Source organism: Thalassophryne amazonica, chromosome 14 (assembly GCF_902500255.1).
Source record: "Thalassophryne amazonica chromosome 14, fThaAma1.1, whole genome shotgun sequence".
Classification (NCBI taxonomy): domain Eukaryota; kingdom Metazoa; phylum Chordata; class Actinopteri; order Batrachoidiformes; family Batrachoididae; genus Thalassophryne; species Thalassophryne amazonica.
Window position 1 is genome coordinate 8844118 of NC_047116.1, and position 19700 is coordinate 8863817.

At 43.3% G+C, this 19700-nt stretch overlaps 1 protein-coding gene and 2 long non-coding RNA genes across 3 annotated transcripts in view; 2 read left to right on the forward strand and 1 right to left on the reverse strand.

Annotated features, from left to right (window-relative positions):
* sucla2 (succinate-CoA ligase ADP-forming subunit beta) overlaps positions 1–5430 on the forward strand; it is a 71889-nt gene extending 66459 nt beyond the window's left edge. The window contains exons 10-11 of the mRNA XM_034186948.1: positions 1433–1521; positions 5346–5430. Coding sequence (XP_034042839.1) covers positions 1433–1521; positions 5346–5420 — 164 coding nt within the window. The 3' untranslated portion in view covers positions 5421–5430. The remainder of the gene's footprint in view (positions 1–1432; positions 1522–5345) is intronic.
* LOC117525123 lies at positions 1072–17226 on the reverse strand. The gene is made up of 3 exons (XR_004564959.1): positions 17216–17226; positions 5560–7826; positions 1072–1085 (listed from the first exon to the last, which is right to left on the reverse strand). It is a non-coding gene; the product is annotated as an uncharacterized LOC117525123 (long non-coding RNA).
* LOC117525125 lies at positions 2478–3203 on the forward strand. The gene is made up of 2 exons (XR_004564961.1): positions 2478–2512; positions 2641–3203. It is a non-coding gene; the product is annotated as an uncharacterized LOC117525125 (long non-coding RNA).
* Positions 17227–19700: the final 2474 nt, after the last annotated feature.

Consider the following 19700-nt stretch of genomic DNA (forward strand, 5'->3'; position numbering starts at 1 on the left):
AAACCAGAGGGTGGTTAATTTTTAATCACACTTTTTCTTTTTTCTTTTTTTTTTTTTTTCTTTTTTTAAGACCTACGAGGAGTATTCTCGCTGTCCTATGGGGCAGGATTTATATTTGTCTTGAAATGTTTTCTGTTAGTTTGTGATCCAGAAGCCAATTGTAACCTAATCTGTAACACTTAAGGGGGACTACACACCCTAAGCACAACATGACCTACACAAAATCCAGGGTGGCCAGGTCATTGGAGGGGTCAAAATTTAAAATGCTGTGATCATATGAAAACATATACCTCCGTTTTTTTCTGATCATAAAGATTCCTAAAAGGTATAGTTTGGAAAATCTACGATGGAATGTTTTAGACTTATGAGGTAAAAACTGGGAAAAAAAATGGTGACACAGGTCAGTTACAGTTTGTACCAGGTCAAAAGTTAAAGTTGCTCCAGTTTGGTAAAAAGTGATACTACAGCTTGTCTCATCTGTCATTGGGCGGGGTCCACCCTGGACAGAACACCATGCACGACCCACCTTTCAGTACTTGTATATGTCCTCCAAAGGCAATAATCTGCCAGATTTGGGTCTCTGTTAGATCCAGGGTCCAGTGTTTAGTCCCTGCAAGAACCTGACTCACTGGAATTTACTTTGTGTTTGACAGAATGTTGACAGATGTTTTATGTTGTTTTCTTGCTGCCTGTTTCCATTGTAATTATGACGAAATAATAAAAGCAAGCTGAGAAAATGATCCATAATTTATCACAACGGTGCAACTGATTTGACTTCCCAAAAGCCCGGATTTGTCAAAGAAATGAATTTTAGTCTCATTCATCAGCCTCACCACCAAGCCGAAAGAGACGCTCTGTCTCTGTCCCTTTGTCTTTCTCTGTCCCTTTGTCTGTTTCTCTGCCTGCTGTCTGTCTCTTTTTCTGTTTTTCTGCGTTAGACTCTGTCTGTGTGTCTTTGCGTCTCTGTCCATTTGTCTCACTCTGTATCATTGTCTGCCTGTCACTCTGTCCTTTTGCCATTGTCTGTTTGTCTGTCTCTTTCTGTTTGTCTCTGTTTCTTTGTCTGCCTGTTTCTCTTCCTGTCTCTTTGTCTCTCTCTGTCCATTTGTCTTGGTCTCTGTATCTTTGTCTTTCTTTCTGCCTATGTCTCTCTGTCTGTCTCTCCCTCTTTTGTCTCTGTCTGTCTGTCCGAGGTGATGTCTTAGTGATTGCAGTCACTGGTCCATTCTTTCACAGTACAGGTCATATTAAAGGTCATGTTAAAGGTCAAATCTGAGGTCATCTGAAATACACGCTGATGTCTTCAAAATGCAAACGGCAAATTCAGTCAGACTTGATGGACAGTTTCCATTAATTTAGAACAAACATTTTGGGAGGCTCTTTTTTTAGTAAGTCTTTTTTTATGTGATATTTGTTTATTTGTTGAAATCAGGGACGAGAGTGGACGATGCCAAAGCGCTGATTGCTGCCAGTCCGCTGAAAATCCTGGCCTGTGATGACCTGGATGAAGCGGCGAAAATGGTAACACAACACAAAGTCAGCACAATCACACAAACATGCACAGCTGAAACAGCGTGGGATGTGATCACAACACCTCCCTCAGTGGTTTTATTTGTGGCTTCATCCATGTTTAATTTGTTAGTTTGTTGGTTTTCCCGTTAATGAGCGCTATCTTTGGTTGCGTTTTCATTGTGAGCAGAGACGAATGAATCTGCTTTTGTCTCGTTCCTTCAAACCGATCAGATGTGAGCACAAGCTCCTCCACATCAAGGTTTTAAAATTCTGACTGCTGGGTGAATTGCTTTTGTCTCACTCCTCTGCCTGCGTCTGTGACCCACTTACTTCCTGTGTTTGGATCCGCATGTCATTTCTGATTGCGCGTCACGTTGCCAGGTTTGTGGTTTAGTATGATTTTCTTTTTTCTTTTTTTTGTGTGTGTATGTATGTGAAGGCTTTTCCTTCATGATTTCTTTGCCCTGGTTGCAGCGGGATCTGGTTCGGGCAGCTCTGTGGACAGAATTCAGAACCAGGACGCTGACCTCGGTCGTTTCCCAAAATGTTATCTTAGACTTAAATCGTCTCGTGCTGGTGTTGCTGCTGGAGCGTTTTATCTGTTTAATTCATCTCCTCCCTCCAGCACTTCACCTCCATCTCTTACTTGCTTCCTGATCTTTTCTTTCCTGAGATTTCTTCTCTTTTTCATCTGTTGATCCGGATTATACATAGAACCAGAGGCTTTTGTGTTTTATCAACTCTCTAATTTGGGATTTTTGTGCTTTATTGTTGTGTACTTTTTATTTTTGGCATTCATTATTTTATTATTTAGAGTTTATTTAGTTTAGTGCTTTGATACCTTTGAAAGTACAATCTGAGTTTAATTATTATGAATAACAAATTTACCATTTTTCTGTATGCAAGATGCATTCAAAAGGTTTTCTATCTTATTTTATGCAGTAGGAACAAATGAATCACGTAAGTTGTCGTTTGATGGGGACATGTAGGGAACCTTCCTGTGCCAGTGTGAAATTTTTTTCCTGCCTACAGAGCGCATCAGTCACTAGTACTCAGTCTTAGAGTGAACATGTACTCAGCATCTGTCAGATTCTCACTTACTACCATGAAGGAATGACTTGAGCAAAGGTATTGCATCAAATTTAGCCAAAACCTTAGTGATACCCAAACACAAACCATTCTCAATATTCAGCAAGCTTTTGGTGATGATGCCATGAATGTAACACAAATAAAAGAGGGATATAAGCACTTCAAAAATGAACGTACATCAGTGGAGAGCAACGCACGTTGCGGTAGGCCATCCACAAGCCGAAATGACCAAGTGATTGACAGAATACGGACTTTGGTCTTGGATGACTAACGTGTCACATCCGAGAACTTGTGGACAAGGTGGGGGATAAACACTGGTTCGGTACGTTCCATTTTGATGGAGGATTTGAATGTGCGAAGAGCGTGGGCGAAATCTGCGCCAAAGCTACTAACAGCACAGCAGAAACAACTGCGTCCGTAAGTCTCACAGTACATGCTGGAATGCACAGACGGTGACCCCAACTTCCTGAACACTGTAATCACCGGTGATGAGACATGACATGAGTTTATGGATGCAACCTGGAAACCAAATCTCAGTAAATTTCAATTACATTTCATATCTGTTGCACCTGAGTATAAGTTGCAGGACCTCCAAAATGAGTTAAAAAAAAAAACCTCACCTCACGACTTATGCTCCAGAAAATACAGTACTTAATTCCACATGATGATTGAAGAATAAAAGATGCAAAAGTTGTTTTGTTTTTTTTTTGAATTTATGAATATTTGTTTTGTCAAAGTGAAGTCCATCTTCAGATACAAGTCCAATTTTTTACATCCTTATTCGTATTTAAACGTTGTTAATAATCAAACCTCTGAGTGGTCTGTTCACCTTTTACCTTTTTTTTCTCGTTGCAAAGCGTAGTTACGTATTAACTTATTTTTGCATTGTATGATTAAATGCAACATATATCATTGATGATAATATTAAAATAATTAATGGATTATTTAGTGTATACCATACATGCATTAAACCAACTGAAGAGATCTGTCTTCTGAGATGGTTGCAGGGTTGATTAAAAAAAACATTACATAGAAAATAATCTGTAATAATTGTGTTTATGCAAGTCGTTATACGAGAGTAACAGGTCAACAATTAATCAAAAGTAGGTTCTACATGTTGTCTTGTTGTCATTTTTCAGCACAGTGAGATTTCTAACTTTTTGTACTCAGCTTCCCAGTTATGATGGATAAACTTACTAAACTAATTTTTCAAAAAGGAATTTCTTCAAACAAAAACTACTGACGTAGGTTAATACTGAACTCTGAGGTTTAACATTTCTCAAACCTTTAAACCCCACAACCTGCTGGCCAGTTTTGAAAGGTGTGCCTTTTAAAAAACATCACCACTGCTTCACCATTTTTTGTTACCGGAACCTTAAAAATGGAAATTATGGAAGTTTGTACTTTTCAGATGGTCTCTGTCAAGGCTCTCAGTTGTCCAGGTGGTTTCCATAGTAGAGAAACTTGAATCTTCAACTGGACTGGGTTGCTTGACGCGAGGACGTTTCGCTTCAAATTGCAGAAGCTTCCTCAGCTAAAATTCTTGCTCTGGTAGTCTGACTTCTGTCTTGATCCTTGTAGAGAAGAACAAACAGAATCCACAAAAGCTGGCGTTTTAAACCTAACCAGACCCCTCCTACCGAGAGGCAGACTGCTATTGGCTAGTGACTAAACAATTGCTTTAATTAGCACCTATTGTGCTCTAGTTAGCACCCTCCTAATGATAGGGTCGCTGTCCCTCCTAACAATGGGACTGACGCCTCTCCTGACAGCTCTCCTGATGACGTGAATGACTCATTACCATGAACAAAAGACTGAAACTGCTTTGACCTGAGTACCCATTGTAAGATTTTAACTTCCTGAGGAAGTTAAAATCTTAGCCAGAGAGAAGAAATGGTTTGAGAGACGGTTGAAGAAGGCATTGTATGTGAAACAGCTGAAACACAGCCTTAACCGGGGAGGGGGTCTGAGACATGCTTTGTCCCCTGTTTACAATGGGGTGCTCAGGTCAAAGCAGTTTCAGTCTTTTGTTCATGGTAATGAGTCATTCACATCATCAGGAGAGCCGTCAGGAGAGGCGTCAGTCCCATCGTTAGGAGGGACAGCGACCCTATCATTAGGAGGGTGCTAACTAGAGCACAATAAAATCCTCGCGTCAAGCAACCCAGTCCAGTTGAAGATTCAAGCTTCTCTACTTTTCAGATGGTCCATGAACTAAACACGTCCACAAACTATTCCATCAGGAAATCTAGGCTTAAAATGCAAAGTGACAAACAAACACTCAATCAGCATTATCAACATAATATATTAATACCAAATCACAGTATTTTACTTTAAAAATTAAAGTTACATCAAAGAAACCATTTGCGTTATCCAGGGCCTATAAAAAAAATTCTAATACTAATCCTCGGGTCAGCTGGATCTTTTATTGATTTTGTTGCAGTAATCACATGATAAAAACTGAGCAAACGTTTGACTGATCTGCAGACTGGGCAGAAGATACAAGAGGATGGATAGATCAGAGATATTACAGAAATTCAGTGTGTGTTTTGTTCTTTGATTTATTGCATCATAACTGTTACACTGTGTTGAGTACTCATAGTTGTGCTGTTTCCATAGAAGTGCAGGACTTGCAGGTGGAATGAAAAATGGGACCAGTATCGTTTGACAAAGAATGTGCAGTAAATTTTTGTTGTTGCAGATATGAAACGGTGCCGTTGTCTCTAACGAGTCTCTCTGTGCAGGTCGTGAGGCTTTCTGAAATCGTGTCGTTGGCGAAGGAAGCTCAGGTGGACATCACCTTCCAGCTGCCCATTTAAAAAAAAAAAAGGTGACCTCCTCACCTTCAACACTCCTCTCTGTCTCTCTCCTCTGGACACACCCACGGAGATGCCTTCCATGCCAAAATGAACAGCAAGGATGACCCTCTGGCCCACAAGAGGATAAAACTTCCAGAACTTTCTCTGCGGCATGGTGGCACGGGTCTGCTCACAACACCTTCGGTTTTAGCCCGTTTCCTGTCTCAACCCTTTGGCTCCCCATTTTACCAACAAACTTATGTTGCACTTGACTTGTTACGCACAACCCCCGTCTCCCTCTGACCCCGCCTGTTTAGTTATTTACAACACACCCTATTTTACTTTAGGAAACGCAGAACAGATTCATAAAGAGTGTCTTCAGCCAAAACATTCAAATCGATTACAACAGTTGCTTTCACATGCTTCACGTTGTGATTTCAAACAGGAATAAACGGAAAAGAAATGAAAACAGCAGCGGTTTGAATGCACAAAGCTAACTGGGGGTCAGTGTGTGGTACTGAGGTGTCACCACAAGGGGCAGCAGCAGCGCAGGTAAAATGTTTACCGGTATTTTGCTCACCAACAAACTATAAGCATAACTTGTGTTTAGACTAAAGCAGAACATTAAAGTGGCTTCACACCAAAAAGCCTGAGGGTTTGATTCCTCCAAAGCAGGGCTTCATACTAGAATTTTTTTGTAATCCATTTATTTCAAGCAAAATCTGTACTTTAGAATTTTTGGTTTTGGTTTGTACCTAAAAATTCACAAACTGGTTAGAAACCAATTAAATACTCGTTAGTAACTTTCTACATACGGCTGTGACAAAACTATACGTATATATTAGAAATGATAAAAATCTTTATTGATTATAGGCTGCATACATCTTCATGCAAAAGCCCTTATGAAAAAAAGTTTTAATTCAGGTTTGATGTTTTACAGTTTAAATGTGAACCGAACAACTTGCATGACGCTGGCATAACGCTGCCTTCACTTTGATTGACAGTCGCTGTCACATTGTTCAAAATAAACTTCTGTTCTATTTTGGCCCCACCTAGCTGGCGGCATAGTGACACATGTTTTTTGTCACTGTAAAACACTCGCTCAGATTGACAGCGAATGGCAGCTGGTCCCATTGCCTCTGTCTCTTGTAGCTAATGTGGCCAAGGGGTGATGGGGTCCCAGCTATAGTTGGCAGCATTGTAAACAATGCCTTTTAAGTGCCTTCTGCTGTACAAACTGCATAACGACAACATTTCCAACACCCAAAGTGTTTTTCTGTGCGTTATTCATATTGGCAAAAATAACACATACAATGTGTTAGTTGAAGGATAATATTGGCCGATATTATTGGCCAACTGATATTGGTCAGGGTCTAGTTTCTGCTTTTATTTCAAGCAGCAAAATTTTAGTTTGTAATAAAATTTAAAAAGTAGCATTATTTACCATTTACCATTATTTCAGATTGATGTGTCTGTTCTGGAACATTTAAAAAATCTGAAGTTTCTGGTTTTTGTTTTCGATCCTAGAGCCAGTTCCAAGCATTGCTCCAAAACCGTTTCTTTGTGTGTGGAGTTTGGATCTTCTCTCTGCGTTTGTGAAGGTTTTAATGCATGTTAGTAAATGATAGACAAAAAAGCACTTTAATGATGATGGATCACGTAGTTCATTTGGATCCATTTTCAAGTAGGTGCAAGTGGATGCTGAACTGTCAGGTTTTCACAGTAGCACCTGAAGGCACCATCCAGAAACAACAAACAAAATGCTAAAAATACACAACCTTGGAAAAAAAAAAACCCTGATTTATTCACTGTTGTTCGTGATGGATTTCTCATCCAGTATCAGCAAATATATTTTACCACATCCAGCCCAGTAAGTACGGGGAAACCCGCCGGTGGGCCCGGCTGAGCCACACAGGGTCGGCGTCAATGACGCCTCGGCCCAAGCTCCTGCATTTTCACCTTGAGCTGAGGTGATGTATGTGAACTCGGTCTTATTAGAGGTTAATGAATTATTCAGGGTTCTCATTGTGGAGCTCAACTTTTTCCAGGAAAAAGCTCCAGGGAGGAACGCCGAGACTGAAAGCAGAGTCGAGTGAATGTTAAGTCTGGAGCGCAGCGTGATTTCCTGTGTTCGGTTCTCTGTCTATATGCTGGATTTGAAAAAGAGAAAAAAATTCCCCTGCTCCAAAGGTTTCTGATCCGTTTTCCCCTGACGGTTATTACTTACAACCTGCTGCAGCATGAAAAGAAGTGATTGTGCGCACGTTCGTCCTCTTGTTTATCTCCATCACAAACTTTGCAGAAGCTGGTTTGACCTGCTAAAGTGCAGCATGCTTCATTCTGTTGGCTGATGGGGCAAAGTGAATCTTTCTGTAAAACAAGCGGAGGCTGGAACAGGTTCAGTACCTTCCAGCTGAAGCTAAACTACTGGAGATTTGTGTTTCCGTTTATTGTTCTTGTGTATCCCACTCATGGAATCTGTTTGGATCAATAGAACAGCGACTGATGCTGGATTTTGTTTGGACTTTAAGCAGCCTTCGGCTTTGAGGATCGCCACAGCGGCTGGGTGATGAATCTGTGTTCTATTGCGTGTGTGTAAACTCAACAACTTAAATCTGGAATGGGGGAAAAACTGCATGTTTTCCTCTTGTTCTGTCGTCGTGCGGTTTAACGGGAGGTTTTGTTTTCTTTTTCTTATGTAAATGTTTCACAGTCAGTATTAAATCAACAAATACAGCAGGGAGCTAAAATTGTCAATAACCACAAGTTTAATCATTTTTGCTTAATTTAGCGGGAACCCGTCTTTTGAAGTTAGTGTGTCCATCAAAGTACAAAAAACTCTTTGATGCCGAAAAGTTGTTTTTGTTGTTTTGTAGTGTTTGTGCTTTGGTTGTCCACCAACACCGTACCTGTCCTCAGAAACGTTGCTGCTTAAAGTCTTCAATCTGCCATTGTGCCGCGCAAAGACAGCCGTTTTCTTTTTGTTGTATTTGTTGTTTTTTACCGTCTGTGATGTCAGTCGGACAGCGCGCTTTAATGTTAATGGTCAAACGGCTGGAGTTAGCCTCCACCCTCGTTCGGTGCCCCCAAACAAACATTATGAGCTGTTTGTTGTTCATGATATCTTGTAAATATCCAGACTGATGTTCTCGCTCTGTAAAATATTTATGCTCAGAAAAAAATAATAAATATAGAGAACACCGATGTTTCTGTGCTTTATTGTAGACTCACATAAGATGAAGACGCTACAAATCCCATCAACTCATTACGGTGATTCTGCGCTAACGGAATTACTATAACAGCAATATTTTTTGTAATACTGTTACTGTTGAATTAGCAGGATGCTGATGTTTAGTCTAAGTCATGGGTGGGCAATCATGTGCCATGAAGGGCAGAGACACTGCAGGTTTTTCCTTGCTACCAATCACCTCAGCAGGTGATTTCATTAATGTTCAGGTGTCTCAGCAGGTGATTTCTTTGACGACCAGGTGTTCATGTTCAGGGGAGAAGGTCGTCAGCAATCCACCTACTGAGGTGACTGGTTGCAAGGAAAACCTGCAGTGTCTCGGCCCTCGTTAAGTGCTGAACGTGTCTCTGGATGAATTCCTCCTGGTGCAGCTGATCTCTGCTGTTCGAGTCAGTGTTCTCGTTTCCACCAGCAGCACAGTAGCTTCTCTTTGCTCCGCGGAAAATACGCGTTGAGTGTGTTTTTGACTGATGCTGCGTCGGATCAGGTGGACTTTCCAAAGGATTCATGGGTTTCCCCCATCGTCCCGTCTCATTACTACACTGTACTTTTAAGAACTAAGGCCTCCAGTTTTTGATCTATGTTGTTAATGGCTGGAATTTTACCGTGTCAACTTCGAAGACGACATCTCAATACAGTCCAAAATAACTAGAAACATGATTAAAACATACAAACAAAGAACCATTGTGATGTCATAGATGGCTACTCAGCCACTGTCAGCGTATGAAATACAAGGAAACAAGATCAACAAATAAACAAACTGCTCCTGAAACCCTTCTGGTGTCATCACTATATGTAATAAAATTGTAATCTGCCCACTTTAGATTCAGGTTGCTTTTGTGGACAATCACATATATTTTTTGGCAAGACATGACAATTCTATGTTAATGGATTTACAATGACAGCCAAATCTGGCCTTATTTTATTTTACCATTTAAAAAGGTTTCTGGTTGTAATTCTGTTACCGTAGATTTACCCAACAGGTGTAATTTGACTTTGGGGAAAAAGTTCAAGAACACACTATTTGTTTTTAAGTAACATTTAACACCAGATGTGGATCATCATAAGAGGATTATTTCCACATTTATACTTTGTTAAAAAAATAAAATCACTTTTGAGTAATGCTGGAAAAAAGAACAGTTTATAACATCAGAACTTTTTCTTCTTGCTGCAGTTAGAAAATTTGTAGTTGTTCGAATAAAATTTCTAATTATGGAGTTTAATTATGTTCATGTGTCAAATCAAATCAATAAATTGTGAGAAAGATCAGATTTTATAACGAGTTGTTGCTGAAAGAATCACTGTTGCAGAAGTACACGACAGCACACACTGTACTGTGTACTCTGATATAGTTGATGTTGCTGTTGGTATCTGTTTATGCAGTACTTCTCCATTGTTGTGGTAATACTCACCTGAACAGATGTTTGTGTCTTTTGAAGCATTGTCCTCCATCACTTTTAGACTCCCACGCCGTCTCTTGGCAGCTGACGGTGACGCTGTGCCTCTAATCCGGCACCGTGGGCTTCCTGGTGCTCACAGGTGTTAAGATGATGGCAGCATGAGAGGAAAACTCTCCTCTGTTCATTAATCACCGTCAAATGGATTTTTATTTATTTATTTTTCCAGAATTGAAGAGAATTGTGCTGCTGCTTCTGTGCGTCCATTTCGTATGAGTCCTGGTACCAGCGATGAGTTGTGCATGCTGGGTAAAGATGGCAGGTTCACATACCGTAAATCCGTTGTCTGTAGTTCAGATATTAAAGTAAAAATGTTTGTGGCTAGTTAAATGCAATAATGTTTTAATCGCACTAGCTCTGTAATGCGTCACACATGACAGGATGCCAACGATGATGTCACGTGGCTCTGTGCTTCTCTGCTGCTCCTTAACTTCTCATCCAGGTGTGATTTTGTTTTATTGGTTTATTTCATAATCTTTAATCCTCTGCTAATGTCAGACTGGAGTGGGTCCGAACCTCAGTGCTCAGACCTTAATAAATGATTTAAAGATTGAGATGAAATATTGACATCATGCCGATCTCAGCGATGAGCCATTGGAAGGAAAACATGGATAGAGCCGCAGAGGGTTCGTGACTGATGTGATCTGAAAAACATCTCGCTCACGTTATCAGATTTATTAAACACAGTCGTAGACATTTTACACCAGCGTGCACAGAGTGGTCCGGATTCTCCAGGGATTCAGTTTGAGGAATCCTGTTTGCAGGCAAAAACCACCGTCCTGATGAAGTGAGGTGAAAACATTCTGTATCCACAGTAGCGTGACCTGTAATCCAGGGAAAATCTAACTATGTTTATCCAAATCTGCTCCAGAATCTTTTCCAGACCATGTCCAAGTGATTCAAGAAATTTTCCTTTGTAGTTCTTGAGGAAAGCGGCTGTTTCACATTCATTTCGGAAGCTCAAAACCTTTTTACCTTGAAAACCTCCGACAATCCAAGAGGGTGTCCGAGATGAACCGGAATATTCCAACAGTGCTCTGTAGTCTTGATTCAACCATTGCAGATGAATTTATTTATTTTAAAGGTTTTCTTCATTTCTTTTTTTTTTACATTGCGACCTTTGACCTGTTTTGTTGTACATGTGGTAAAGCATTATAAGGTTAAACACATTACATCATCACAAATCAATATTTTATTAAATATTCTGATTATTTGTATTTATTTCTAAACATATTTTAAATTCTGTCCTTAAAATTGAGGGGTTTTAGTAAATGTGAACAGGTCCGTATTTATATTTACCTTTGCTAAGAAAGTAATGTTTTCACCAGCATTTGTTTGTCTATTAGCAGGATAACTCAAAAAGGAATGAATGGATTTCAGTGAAATGTGGTGAAAAGATGGATAATGTCCTACAAAATTAGGGATTTTATTTTGAATTTGATCCAGAAAATATTTTGGATCCAGTATCTAGAAGACATTTTAAACATTCAGGAATATTTCATATAGAAATTATTAATAATATTAATGAACTTCAATTAAAACATTTTTGTGAGCTGATGAAAAATGTTGTAGGAAATAATTTAGGATTTTTGTGTGTGTGTATGTGTATTTAGAACATATCCTGGATCTGTAATTCAGAATATGTCAATACACAGCAGCATGAAACTCAAAAAGTACGAAATAAGGAGCCACCTTAAAGGTCATTTCATTCCTAAACCTAAAGAACAACTCAAAATCAAACGGTGAAACATTTCGGACCTCTTGGGTGTCACCATGTGAATGTTGTTGCAAAGTTTCATCAATGCCAGCTTTAGTTTTCAGTTCTAAGCACAGCTAAAGGAAACTGGTGACGCGGTGTTCAACACTCTGACCTCAGAGGAGGACTACAGGAGCCTACTGAGGGACTTTGCTGCCTGATGCCACACAAACCATACAGCCCGACACCTCGAAGACAAAGGAGCTGGTCTTTGACTTCGGGAAGTCCAGACCAAGTCCCCGACCAGTTCTGATCCAGGGAGCTGAGGTGGGAGCTGTGGCTAAACAGAAAACTGGACTGAACAACCCACACCAACCATCTATACACGAAGGAACAGAGCGAGCTGTACCTTCTGAGGAGGTTGTGGTTGTTTAACATCTGCAGGAAACTCTTGTGGATGTTCTACCAGTCTGTAGTAGCCAGCATCATCAATTACACCGTGGTGTGCTGGGGGGAGCAGCCCATCCAGGCTGGACAAACTGATCAGGCAGGCTGGCTCTGTTGTTGGTATGAAGATGGACTCTCTAGTGATGGTGGCAGAAAGAGAACACTGGACAAACTGCTGGACATTATGGACGATGCTAGTCACCCTCTGCACACCGTCATCACCAACCAGAGGAGCGTCTTCAGCCACAGACTGCTCTTTCCCAAGTGCAGAATCAACAGATTGAAAAACTCCTTTGTCCCTCAGACCATCAGACTGTACAAGTCCTCACTCAGGGAAGAAGGAGTAACAGGAAGAAGAGGACGAAGGAGAGGAACAGTTGTTGTCAGTAAACCAGTATTGGTCAGTTTGTCTGGTATTTGTATTTACATTCTGCAAATTTTTTTTTTTTTTTTTTTTTTTTTTTTTACTACTTGTACTTTTGATGATTTGTGTGCTTCTTATCCTGTGTGTTGCTATACACTGCTGCTGGAACCTCAATTTCCCTGAGAGTCTTTTCAAGGGATCAATAAAATTCTGTCTAATCTCAGAGAGTGTGATTGTGTATTTGGAGAATGTGAGGACTTACTTCCAAATAAGGATAACTGGCTCATGAACTGGTTTCGATTACCAAGGCCACTGTGACTGGAGGTGCGCACAGAACTGCGGTTGGCCCAGAGTGCAATATGGCGAGGAGCTGGGCGGTTGTCTGTGCTCACACAGGTGTAAACCACGCTGGGCGTCCTGACAACCGTGGGCGCAATTTGGTGGGGGATAGGGGGTTTTCAAAAACCATATGGATTTGAATCACGTGTGATTACATCAGACATGCTTGAACCCTCGTGGGCATGCGAGAGTTTTTTCACGCCTGTCGGTTACGTCATTCGCCTGTGGGCAGTCTTTGAGTGAGGAGTCGCCCACCCTCTCGTCATTTTTTTCATTGTTTAGGAATGGCTCAGAGACTGCTGCTTTGTTTGATCCAAATTTTTTCAAAACTGTAAGGCACAACTGAGTGGACACCATTCGATAAATTCAGCTGGTTTTCGGTAAAAATTTTAACGGCTGATGAGAGATTTTGGTCTGGTAGTGTCGCTTTAAGGACGGCCCACGGCGCCTGACGGCGATCTGCGCTTCGAGGCGGCAGTGTCTCACCGTTTCAAGTTGAAAACTTCCACATTTCAGGCTCTGTTGACCCAGTAAGTCATCAGAGAACAGAGAACTTTCAGAAGAAGTCGGCATGAGGAGTTTATTCAGACATTCCATTGTTAACGGACATTTTGTAATGAAAGAACGTGCGGGCAGAGTCACATGTCGGGCCGGACCCAACTGCGGGGGGTCGCGACAGGAAAAACACCTCCGTTGGAAACCTTAACGGGCAAGTTGGAACATGCCCAAGCTGTTAAACAATTTCTCAGTTACTCACTTGTTGAAAGCCATCAAAAGCCGCCTGAATTTTACAAATGGTTTTCAACACGGAGGTGTTTTTCCTGTCGCGGCGCACACAGATTCGCCGAGTCGTCACGGAAACGACTCGGCGAATTTGCGTGCACATCTTTCATTAAAAAATGTCCTTAAACAGTGGAATGTCTGCATAAAGTCCTCATGCCGGCCTCTTCTGAATCTTCTCTGTTCTCTCACGACATCCTGGGTGAAGTAAGCCTTAAATCAGGATGTTTTCAGCTCGAAACAGGCCGACGACGGCGCCTGGAAGCGCTGCAGGACGTCCCGCTCTGTGGGAAGTCCTTACAGCGACAGAAACACCCCATAATCTCTCATCAGCCGTTAAACTTTTCACCGAAAACCAGCTTAATTTCTCGAATAGTGTCCACTCGGATATTCCTCACAGGTCCAGAAAAAATTTTGATAAAGCAACGCGCGCCGTCTCGAGCAGCGTGTGAAACAAAGGAATTCAGCCGAGAGGGCGGGACCACATCTCACTCAAGGCCTGCCCACAGGGAAATGACGTCACCGACGCGTGAAAAAACTCACGCATGCATACGAGGGTTCAAGCATGATTGGTGTAATCGCACGTCATTCAAATCCATATAGTTAAAAAAATTAAAGTGTCAGTTTCTTATCTAATAGACCTCGTATATGTGTACTTGAAACATGCTACGCCGGTCTTATGTGCAAAACCATGTCAGAATAGTACAGTAGTGTTCAAAATAATAGTAGTGCTATGTGACTAAAAAGATTAATCCAGGTTTTGAGTATATTTCTTATTGCTACATGGGAAACAAGGTACCAGTAGATTCAGTAGATTCTCACAAATCCAACAAGACCAAGCATTCATGATATGCACACTCTTAAGGCTATGAAATTGGGCTATTAGTAAAAAAAAAAGTAGAAAAGGCGTGTTCACAATAATAGTAGTGTGGCATTCAGTCAGTGAGTTTGTCAATTTTGTGGAACAAACAGGTGTGAATCAGGTGTCCGCTATTTAAGGATGAAGCCAGCACCTGTTGAACATGCTTTTCTCTTTGAAAGCCTGAGGAAAATGGGACGTTCAAGACATTGTTCAGAAGAACAGCGTAGTTTGATTAAAAAGTTGATTGGAGAGGGGAAACCTTAAACACAGGTGCAAAAATTATAGGCTGTTCATCTACAATGATCTCCAATGCTTTAAAATGGACCAAAAAAAAAAAAAAAAAACAGACGCGTGGAAGAAAACGGAAAACAACCATCAAAATGGATAAAATAACAACCAGAATGGCAAAGGCTCACCCATTGATCAGCTCCAGGATGATCAAAGACAGTCTGGAGTTACCTGTAAGTGCTGTGACAGAAGACGCCTGTGTGAAGCTAATTTATTTGCAAGAATCCCCCGCAAAGTCCCTCTGTTAAATAAAAGACGTGCAGAAGAGGTTAAAATTTGCCAAAGAACACATCAACTGGCCTAAAGAGAAATGGAGGAATATTTTGTGGACTGATGAGAGTAAAATTGTTCTTTTTGGGTCCAAGGGCCACAGACAGTTTGTGAGACGACCCCCAAACTCTGAATTCAAGCCACAGTTCACAGTAAAGACAGAGAAGCATGGTGGTGCAAGCATCATGATATGGGCATGTTTCTCCTACTATGGTGTTGGGCCTATATATCACATACCAGGTATCATGGATCAGTTTGGATATGTCAAAATACTTGAAGAGGTCATGTTGCCTTATGCTGAAGAGGACATGCCCTTGAAATGGGTGTTTCAACAAGACAAGCACACTAGTAAACAAGCAAAATCTTGGTTCTAAACCAACAAAATTAATGACTTGCAGATGTGAAGAAATCATAAAAAACTGTGGTTATACAACTAAATACTAGTTTAGTGATTCACAGGATTGCTAAAAAAGCAGTTTGAACATAATAGTTTGGGGTTTGTAGCTTCAACAGCAGATGCTACTATTATTGTGAATCCCCCCTTTTTCTACTTTTTTTTTTTTTTTTTACACTAATAGCCCAATTTCAGAGCCTTAAGAGTGTGCATATCATGAATGCTTGGTCTTGTTGGATTTGTGAGAATCTACTGAATCTACTGGTATCTTGTTTCCCATGTAACAATAAGAAATATACTCAAACGTGGATTAATCTTTTTAGTCACATAGCACTGCTATTATTCTGAACACTACTGTAGTCCGTCCCTCACTCGTGAACAAGACCCCGAGATTCTTAAACTCCTCCACTTGAGGCAAGGACACTCCACCGACCTGAAGAGGGCAAAGCACCTTTTTCCGGTCGAGAACCATGGCCTCGGATTTGGAGGTGCTGATTTTCATCCCGGACGCTTCATACTCGGCTGCAAACTGCCCCAGTGCACGCTGAAGGTCCTGATTTGACGAAGCCAACAGAACCACATCGTCCGCAAACAGCAGAGACGAGATTCTGTGGTTCCCAAACCAGACCCCCTCTACACCCTGGCTGCGCCTAGAAATTCTGTCCATAAAAATAATGAACAGAACCGGTGACAAAGGGCAGCCCTGGCGGAGGCCAACGTGCACTGGAAACAGGTTTGACTTAGTACCGGCAATGTGAACCAAGCTCCTGCTGTGGTCGTACAGGGACCGGATAGCCCTTAGCAAAGGACCCCGGACCCCGTACTCCTGGAGCACTCCCCACAGGGTGCGCCGAGGGACACGGTCGAATGCCTTCTCCAGATCCACAAACACATGTGGACTGGTTGGGCAAACTCCCATGAACCCTCGACCACACGATGGAGCGTGTAGAGCTGGTCCAGTGTGCCGCGACCAGGACGAAAACCACACTGCTCCTCCTGAATCCGAGGTTCAACCATCGGTCAAATTCTCCTCTCCAGTACTCTGGAATAGACCTTACCGGGGAGGCTGAGGAGTGTGATCCCCCTATAGTTGGAACACACCCTCCGTCCCCCTTCTTAAACAGAGGGACCACCACCCCGGTCTGCCAATCCAAAGGCACTGTCCCCGATCGCCACGCGATGTTGCAGAGGCGTGTCAGCCAAGACAGCCCCAACATCCAGAGACTTAAGGTACTCAGGACGGACTTCATCCACCCCAGGAGCCTTGCCACCGAGGAGCTTTCTAACCACCTCGGTGACTTTGGCCTGGGTAATGGATGAGTCCGCCTCCGAGTCCCCAGTCTCTGCTTCCTCTTCGGAAGACGTGATGATGGGATTGAGGAGATCCTGGAAGTACTCCTTCCACCGCCCGACAACATCCCCAGTCAGGGTCAACAGCTCCCCACCTGCACTGTAAACAGTGCTGGTGGAGAGCTGCTTCCACCTCCTGAGGCGTCGGACGGTTTGCCAGAATCTCTTCGAGGCCGACCGATAGTCCTCCTCCATAGCCTCCCCGAACTCCTTCTAGACCCGAGTTTTTGCCTCTGTGACCGCACGGGCTGCGGCACGCTTGGCCTGCTGGTACTTGTCAGCTGCCTCTGGGGTCCCACCTACCAACAAAGATAAGTAGGACTCCTTCTTCAGCTTGATGGCATCCCTTACTTCCGGTGTCCACCACCGGGTTCAGGGATTACCGCCGCGACAGGCACCAGAAACCTTGCGACCACAGCTACGAGCAGCCGCATTGACAATGAAGGTGGAGAACATGGTCCACTCGGACTCCATGTCTCCAACCTCCCCCGGGATCTGGGAGAAGCTCTCCCAGAAAGTGGGAGTTGAAGACCTCTCTGACAGAGGGGTCCGCCAGTCGTTCCCAGACCATCACAATACCTTTGGGCCTGCCAGGTCTTACCGGCTTCCTACCCTCCCAGCGGATCCAACTCACCACCAGGTGGTGATCAGTCGACAGCTCTGTCCCTCTCTTCACTCGATGTCCAAGACACGTGGCCGAAGGTCAGATGATACGACTACAAAGTTGATCATCGACCTCCGGCTCAGGGTGTCCTGGTGCCACGTGCACTTATGGACACCCTTGTGCTCGAACATGGTGTTCCTGATGGACAAACTGTGACTAGCACAGAAGTCCAACAACTGAACACCACTCGGGTTCAGATCGGGGAGGCCGTGCTTCCCGATCACCCCCCTCCAGGTCTCACTGTGCCGCCCAAGTGGGCATTGAAATCCCCCAGGAGAACAATGGAGTCCCCAGTCGGAGCGCTATCTAGTACCCCTCCCAGGGACTCCAGGAAGGTCGGGTACTCTGCACTGGGCCGAGACAACGGTGAGAGACCTGTCCCCGACCGAAGCGTAGGGACGCGACCCTCTCGTTCACCGGAGTGAACTCCAACACTTGGCGACTGAGCTGGGGAGCAATAAGCAATGCGACCCCAGCTCTCCGCCTCTCCCCATGGGCGACGCCAGAAAAATGAAGCGTCCAGCCCCTCTCCAGGAGTTGGGTACCAGAGCCCAAGCTGTGCGTGGAGGTGAGCCCGACTATCTCTAGTCGGTATCTCACAACCTCCCGCACAAGCTCAGGCTCCTTCCCCCCAGCGAGGTGACATTTCACATCCCAACAGCCAGGGGCTGTGAGCATGGACCGGACCGCCGGGCCACCCGCCCTCGACCTCCACCCAATCCACAGGAACCCACAGGAGGGCGGGCCCACGTCACTCTTTCGGGCTGAGCTTGGCCGGGCTTCATGGGCTAAGGCCCAACCACCAGCGCTCGCGCCGAGCCTCAACCCCAGCCTGGCTCTAGGGTGGGACCCCGGCTCCGCCATACCGGGCGACGTCATGGTCCTTGATCTTTTACTGGTCATGGGGTTCTGAACTGCCCTTAGTCTGACCCGTCACCTAGGACCTGTTTGCCTTGGGAGACCCTACAGGGAGCACAAATCCCCCGACAACATAGCTCCTAGGATCATCTGGGTACCAAACTCCCACCACGATAAGGTGGCAGCTAGCGGGGAGTTAATAAATCAATGCTGGCTATTCTCAGAATAAAGTACTTATATCCACAGTTTCAAATTGTATAAGTCAAATGGTGTCCACTTTATGGTCTTCTCAAAACATTAAAATTACTGTTCTGGATGCTCAGAATGCATCTGAGCTTATCTAGAAACCGTTGGCTTCTGGGGGCCTAAAGCAGCCCCCGGACCCCTGGCCTATGGGCTTCGGCCCTGCGGGCCTCGCACTTTATACCCCCCAATTTCTAGTTCTAAATTGCACCCTTGCTGACACCAGGGGCAATCCAGCGTGTGCTGGCTGATCGGTCAGGTGTGTGCCAGTCAACCTTGAGCCGAGCCACAATCATCCAAATATCATCAGGTACATTCCAACATTACAGCGCATTTTGCAGCGAGAGCCGGTTTCCCAAATGTAATCAGAGCTACTGACTGCACACATTTTGCTATAAAGGCAACATCACATGATGAATTTGTTTCTGTTAATAGTAAACATTTTCATTCCATCAATGTTCAAATCATATTTGGACGCTGCATGGGTGGGGGGTGGGGTGGGGTGCTTGATTTATTTTTATTTATTTATTTATTTTGCATATACACTCAACAAAAATATAAACGCAACACTTTTGGTTTTGCTCCCATTTTGTATGAGAACTCAAAGATCTAAAACTTTTCCACATACACATATCACCATTTCTCTCAAATATTGTTCATAAACCAGTCTAAATCTGTGATAGTGAGCACTTCTCCTTTGCTGAGATAATCCATCCCACCTCACAGGTGTGCCATATCAGGATGCTGATTAGACACCATGATTAGTGCACAGGTGTGCCTTAGACTGCCCACAATAAAAGGCCACTCTGAAAGGTGCAGTTTTATCACGCAGCACAATGCCACAGATGTTGCAAGATTTGGGAACATGCAGTTGGCATGCTGACAGCAGGAATGTCAACCAGAGCTGTTGCTCGTGTATTGAATGTTCATGTCTCTACCATAAGCCGTCTCCAAAGTCGTTTCAGAGAATTTGGCAGTACATCCAACCAGCCTCAAACCGCAGCCAGTGTAACCAACCAGCCCAGGACCTCCACATCCAGCA